The sequence below is a fragment of the Theobroma umbraticum genome, unplaced genomic scaffold (assembly GCF_002168275.2).
Source record: "Theobroma umbraticum cultivar Fairchild unplaced genomic scaffold, ASM216827v3 scaffold_50.0, whole genome shotgun sequence".
Taxonomy (NCBI): Eukaryota; Viridiplantae; Streptophyta; class Magnoliopsida; order Malvales; family Malvaceae; genus Theobroma; species Theobroma umbraticum.
Window position 1 is genome coordinate 8,685,695 of NW_018397261.1, and position 7,098 is coordinate 8,692,792.

The 7,098-nt window shown below is 38.4% G+C and overlaps 2 protein-coding genes across 2 annotated transcripts in view; one reads left to right on the forward strand and one right to left on the reverse strand.

The window, feature by feature from the left end:
* Positions 1-3,189: 3,189 nt before the first annotated feature.
* LOC110417754 (disease resistance protein RPS2-like) lies at positions 3,190-5,693 on the forward strand. The gene is made up of 2 exons (XM_021430266.1): positions 3,190-5,305; positions 5,680-5,693. Exon 1 carries the CDS (start codon positions 3,282-3,284, stop codon positions 5,265-5,267), a length of 1,986 nt encoding a protein of 661 aa, XP_021285941.1. The 5' UTR covers positions 3,190-3,281; the 3' UTR covers positions 5,268-5,305; positions 5,680-5,693.
* Positions 5,694-6,347: 654 nt separating this feature from the next.
* Positions 6,348-7,098, reverse strand: part of LOC110417753 (disease resistance protein At4g27190-like) — a 17,624-nt gene continuing 16,873 nt past the window's right edge. The window contains 4 exon segments of the mRNA XM_021430265.1: positions 6,348-6,430; positions 6,433-6,921; positions 6,924-6,983; positions 6,986-7,098. The exon segment at positions 6,986-7,098 is cut by the window's right edge and continues 925 nt beyond it. Of these exon segments, the coding sequence (XP_021285940.1) occupies positions 6,348-6,430; positions 6,433-6,921; positions 6,924-6,983; positions 6,986-7,098 (745 nt within the window).

Genomic DNA, 7,098 nt, shown 5'->3' on the forward strand with positions numbered 1-7,098 from the left:
TATATATATGGGGTAATTTGTGATGATAATTAGGGGGATATCTGAACCAATAATTTATGGTTGATCAAATAATTGCAGTGTGAAAGATGAGTCAAAGCCTGCAGGACTTGCAAACGTAATGTTTAAGTCCTTGTCTGACTACAAATTGGAGAAGCAAAAGCTCGGAGTCAGCGATGCTTCCAAGAAAAGGTGTGAATAACAGGCATATGGGCAATTTATGATGATGTAAAAGGGGAAACTAAACCAATTTTGTGCTTAACTATAGTGCTGCAGGTGAGTCACAACCCACAGAAGTTGAGTTTAAAATGCCCAAATCCTGGCTTTCTCTTGGTGAATGCCTCCCAAGTAAGGACTCTGACTATGATTTCAAGGGGCAGGAGCTCAAAGTCAATAAGGGCTCCAGCGAAAGGTACATATAAGGGCATATGACAGCAATTTATAATAATACACAGCCAACTAATCAAAAAAAAAAAAAAAGAAAGACTTTACATTGGAAAAAGAAGGGCATAATTAAACTTATATCTTAAATTGGTTTGAACAAAACATTTTCATCTTGCAGGAAGACTAGGTGGAGCTGGACAGTATTGGTTCACCCTGATAAAGTCCTAGGGGTACTTCCTCCTGATGGTTACAATTGGAGGAAATATGGACCCAGTGATATGCCTATTTCAAGATTTCCAAGGTAGAGACACTTTCTTTTTTTTTTTTTTTCTCAGCCAATAAGGTAGATTTCTTTAATAACACTGCTCGAGGCAGTAAGAACTGCTCCGAAGGAGTACAAAACAGAGTGCAAGCACTCGATTTTACCAGCGTACAAGCCTCATCAATGCAAACATGGCTAATACAAAATAGCTGGTATAGTGATCGAGTATAGTTATAGGCTAAGCTATACATAGAAGAGATGAACAAATAGTGTAAAGAACGCTTTTAACAAGAGCTACCACCATACTGAAAACATAGACTCACTATCAACACCCTATTTAGCTAGCATGTCCTCTTTTAGTGCATATTATTAAAAACAAGATGCAATTGATGTGTTAATTAAGGCTCAGACTGCTCAGTTTAGTTATTTTTTCTGTTTTTTGTTTTTGCTTGATAAATCCATTAAGTGTCTGTTTATTTAGAGGTATAGGTTAATCTGTTTATTACTTTTAGAGTTAGAGTTCACGCTAAACTTTTGTTTTTTGGGTATATGGAGAAGATATTTCTTCCTTCCTTATCATGTCTTTCGTGTAGCCATTTTCGTATTTCCCTTCAGAATGCATTGCTTTAGAGTGACACTTGAGACCTTCAGTAAAAAAAAAAAAAATTGCTGAAACATTATCACATAGAATCAATGTAGGCCAAAAACCAACTCTATGTGGACAGCTTAAACTGGACTTTTACTCCTCTGCATTTCCATTATTATCTGTTCAGAGCAAATGATGTTTTATCAGTATGAGCATTCCTGACTGCACGCTAGTGCAGTACCTTGATGCCTAACCAATGGCATGATTTAACTTTTTTTCCGGATTTAATGTAGAATAACTGTTCTAGACAATTGAGGATATTTGATAATAACTCCCATTTCCTTAAGAGCTAGCGTCCCAAAAACATGCCATGTAGATGTATTTCATATATCCTATTTTTGATGTAACAAATTTCAAAATTCACTGAACTTTAAACATGAAATAACCTTTCTTTTCTTTCTTACAGGTACTATTGGTGCGAATATCAATCCAGCCAAGGCTGTATGGCTACAAAGCATGTCCAAACAGTGGATGAAGATCCAACGATTGCCAGGGTTACTTACTATGGAAGACACACTTGCACTCTAGCCCCAGATATGATGCCTCGAGGACCACCTGAAATACTAGCTGTACAGAACCTACTCTTAATCATGTTCCATTTAGATTGTGGTCTTTCTTATAGATAGATTAAATTAATTTAGATACTGATATTCTAGTGAAATAAGTATTTTTCATGTATATTTGCAGCCTTTGGATACTGCAAGTGGCATTGATGGAAATGACAAAAAGGATTCACAATCTAATGTTCAGTCAAGGGTACACAGTCCTGACAATCAAACTTGCATTTCATCAACCGAGCTGACAAGTGAGCTTCCAAATTCAGGGCTCAACCTGAATGTGTTTCCTGAGAAATCATTTGAGTCATATCCAATGTGGGAAAACTTTTATGAAAATGAAGTGAGGAAGAATTGGAAAGTGCTGAACAGGAAGAAGGATGTGCTACTCTTACTTTCATCTTATCCTATGATTATGATTGACAAATCTGACACAGATAAATGGATTATCAATGTAGTGGCAATCATGAGACATGTGAAATCATTAGAAAAGATTTTATTTGGTGTAGGGGCAGTGAAATATTGGCCACGAGTGACTGGGCTACGGAAACTTGCTCAACGCTTGCAGAAGTTGCTGGATGTTCCCTTGATGAATGATATTGAGGGAGTTTTACCGGTAGACTTGGTTGAGAACCTATATAGGCCAACAGAAGCTGATTTAAGGCCCTTGTTGGAAGTGGAACAGAATATAATTAGCGGAAAGACATCAAAATCTAGAGGTTCACCAAGTAACAATGAAGGGGCAGCAATGGAAACTGAAAAAGAATTGCAGCCAATGCCTGCAAAATGTAAAACTCTGGTAGACGATACTGAGTTTTCAGCCAAAGGAACACTGAATGCACCAGAAGAAATATTTGACTTGTCAATTTATTTAGCTGTTTGTCAGATCTTAAAATGTATGAACAGAGGATATATCTGGTGTATTACAATCAGTGGAAGAGGTAAGAAAAGGGTGCTAGAAGCGATAAAGCAGCACCAAGATATAGGTTCTGATTTTGGATATATCATTGTATTCACTGTGTCAGAAGATCAAAATGGGGCAAATGTTCACGGTGTCTTTCACCTGCAGAAGCGTATTTGGCTAGGTGGATGCTTTGATTCTGTTGACCTTACACATGAATATTTTGACAACTTGTGCTCCCCTGGAATCCTATTGCTTACAGGGGATGATTATGATAAGAACGTGAACCTGGATCACTCCACACTCCCATTTTCGATAAACCTTGACAAGTTGGTTGACCATAAACATAGTGGTTCAAGGTTCATAATCTTTACTTCTGAAATGGCAGCAGACATGGAGATAAGAATGGAGGATCATTTGTTGTCATGGAAATTGTTTTGTAGGATTGTGGGTGAAGGTTTGCTTTCTCCTAGTATCCAACAGATAGCAGCAAGTTTGGTTAAAGAATGCCATGGCAATCTACTCGCCATCATTCTAATGGCCAGGTCCTTGAAGAAAGTTATTGATGATGTCAACTTGTGGGAACTTGCTTTTAAAAGATTGACCATGCTACCTCCATCTCAGATAGAAGATATAGACAATGTCCTGATTAATGCATTAACATTCATTTGGGAACGTATGAACAACAAAACAAGACATTGCATTAAGCTTTGTACGTGGTATCCCAAGGGAGAGAAAATTGACAGAGTCTCACTAATACAACATTGGATCCAAGATTGTCTGGTTGATACCTATGATGAAGGTACCAACATCATCCAAAATCTTGTTGATACATTTCTGCTTAATATCGTGGAGTTAAATAGTGTCCAGCTGCGGAGAGAGATCTGTGATGTATTAGTAAACCCACTAATTCTTCAAATGCATCCATTATATCTTATGCTAGGCGGGGCAAGATTGATTAAACCTCCAGAAGAAGAGGAATGGGATGCCAAAGTGATCCATTTGATGGATAATAAATTATCTGACCTACCAGAATCTCCAAAGTCACCCTCACTAATTGCATTGTACCTTCAGAATAACTTGGATCTCATGGCTATCCCATCTTGTTTCTTCAAGCACATGCCTTTGCTTCAAATCCTAGACTTATCACATACCAGTATCAAATCTTTGCCAGAGTCAATTTCAAGTTTGGTTAACCTTCGAGAACTCCTTTTGAAAGGCTGTGAACTCTTAATACGACTCCCTAGTCATGTTGGAGAACTGAAGAATCTTGAGAAGCTCGACCTTGATGAAACTCAGATTATAGATCTCCCAGCAGAGATTGGACATCTTTCCAAATTAAAAATTTTGAGGGTCTCATTCTATGGATATATGAACTGTAGCAAAACAAGGTTGCGGCAAGATACAATAATTCCCCCTGGAACAATATCACGTCTCTCTGAATTAACTGAATTAAGCATTGATGTTGATCCGGATGATGAACGCTGGAATGCGACTGTTAAAGCAATTATTGAGGAAGCTTGCAAGCTGAAAACTTTAAGACAGCTTAATTTGTACCTGCCAAACATCGAATTATTGTGGAAACGCAGTACAGGCAGCACATCATTGCTCCATTACCCCTTGCCATGTTTCAGATTTACTGTCGGTTATCACAAACCGCAGGTCATATCTCGAGTACCAGCAGAAGTACAAGCTCACTTCAATAAGGGCTACAAATGCTTGAAGTTTGTCAAAGGCAAGGATATCCCAGCTGAAATGAGAATGGTACTTAGCCACAGCACAGCTTTTTTCCTGGAAGGTCATGCTACGGCTAGGAGTTTGTCTGATTTCGGAATTGAAAATACCAGGCAGCTAAAATTTTGCTTATTGACCGAATGTAATGAAGTCCAAACCATCATTGATTGTGCAGAGTTTCCTGAACAGCAGAATGCCCTTGGAAACCTACAAGACTTGTGTATATATTACATGAAGAATTTAGTGAGCATTTGGAGGGGGCCCGTTCATAAGCACTGTCTAGCTAGCCTGAAGTTCCTTGCACTTCATAAATGCCCCAAATTGAGTATCATTTTCTCGCCAGATTTGGTTGCTAATCTTGCCAATTTAGCAGAGCTCATCGTTGAACACTGCCCTCAACTGACAAGTCTTGTGAGCCTAATAGGTCATGCGTCCAGTAACTCAGCAACACAACCAAATTGCTTTCTTCCAAGCTTGAAAAGAATATCGCTGCTTTACCTGCCAAATCTTGTTAGGATTTCTAGTGGTTTGCGCATTGCTCCAGAACTAGAAAAAGTAGGGTTTTACAATTGCCCGAAGCTTAAGAGTCTTTCACCGATGGAAATGTCAAGTGAAAATTTGAAGGTGATCAAAGGGGAAAGTCGCTGGTGGGAAGCATTGGAGTGGAAGAACTCAGAGTGGGGGAACCGGCTGGATTATCTGCATGGTATCTTTTCCCCACTTATTAAGGAGAGAGATGTGAAGGCGCAATTGGCAGAAGATGGAATTATGCACCAAGCTTCAACTTAAACACCGAGAGAGAGGTGACGGCGCTGGTCAACAGCCAGGTAATTTCTTTTGAATTAAGAAGGTGTCCTTTTATTTGGCATCCAAGTGGTACTAGTAAATAAGCAGATAATGTGCTTAATAATGGAGGATGAGCGATTCACAAGGTAAATATCTGGTTTTTTTCTTTTTATATATAATTAGAGGAGAGGGATTCCAATGTTATTTTGGGATAATGCATCAACCAATGAATTAAATATTCGGATGCAATATCTGATTCTCCTAACCCTCACCATAAAAAAAAAAATCAGTAAAAACAATAATAAGAACCACTGGGCACTTCTGTTCTTTTGTTTTTTATCAGATTTCTCTATGTTCTTCAGACTATACTTCTCATGATTTAAGTGATTGGTCTTGGACAAAACTGTATTTCCAGGATTCCAAGAGCTAAATGTGGAACCATGACAGTTTACGTTGGTGGCTCGAATTTTGAATAAATTGAAGGTCAAAGCCTCACACCAACACGGGTGGTGGTTTATTTTGTCTGAGTAGGCATCTGCAGGCGTAGCTTGCCGATGGTTTATGCACCTTTTGTTTTTTCCTGATATTAAACCTTTTATTTGATTTCTGAGAGGTACATTTCTAACATGGATATCATCACGCTAAGGGTTCAATGCCAGAACATTGGCGGGTATTTCAAGAATTAGTTGTTTGCAATGATCCCTGTCAAGTTTTATTCTGATTATGTTGAAATTGTGATAAAGAGCTTTTGCATCATTTTTTGTTCCCTTGCAATCCCTGTTCTTTGATTGAAAACTGACACTCTGGGAAGATTTTGAACCAATTGCTTTATTAAATTTCAGGCATATTGACGTATCCTGGAAGTAACCTACAGTTAAAGCAGCAGATAAAAATCTTTTTGGGACCTAGAGTTAAGGCAGTGCAAATTTTAGGCACATGTACAAAGTTTTTCTTTGTGCTATAGTAAAAGGTATCTAGTATGAGGAATCTACAACATCCATTCAAACTAAAGCAGTGCAAATCTTATGTTGTTCTTAATTATTCTCATTACAGCAGTGCAAACTTGAATAAGCAAAGAAACATTCACCTGAGGAAACAGAAGGATTGGAGGTGGTCTCTAACCTCACTGTGTCTCCACTCTAGTGCTTCCCACCATAATCGTTTAAATTTAGCTCTGTTGCATTGTGTTCACTGAAAGGTAGTGATTTCACCTCGGGACATCCAAATATCTTAAGCACCTTTAAATGGGACCATGCCAATGACTCATCCGCAGATATAGTTCTTAATTTCGGCATGTCAACCAGTTCCAAAATCTCTAGATTTGGAAGCTCAATCAACTTTTCTATCTCGAAGCAGCTTTCCATTACCAATTTTTTGAGTTTTGTGAGCTGTTGAATCACCCCGTTGGAAAATATCTTTGTCAACATTGGACAACTCTTTACTACAATAGTATGTAGTTTTGACAAGCTTTTTCCTGAAGTGGGGCCTTCGAAAGTACTCTTTAGAAGGAGCAAATTCCTTAAATGTAACTGTTCCAAGATCGGTAGAATGTCCATTTCTCCTTCCCTTTCGGCATCTATAATGCTTGTGATTTTATTGCATCGCTCAATCAGACAACCCCGAACATGGTTCAGGCTGGCAACATTCATGAAGTCTTGTTGTTGTGACCGATCAATTCCAATGCATCAGTTTTAGGAAGGACATCACGGACTGTAGAATATCATTGCCAGGATAGCAGTATCTCATATATCTATTTACCTTGTATTCCAAACAGTCAAGAATCAGAGGGTTGTTGTCGCTTTCACAGCCAACAAAAAACCAAAATGAGGTTAAT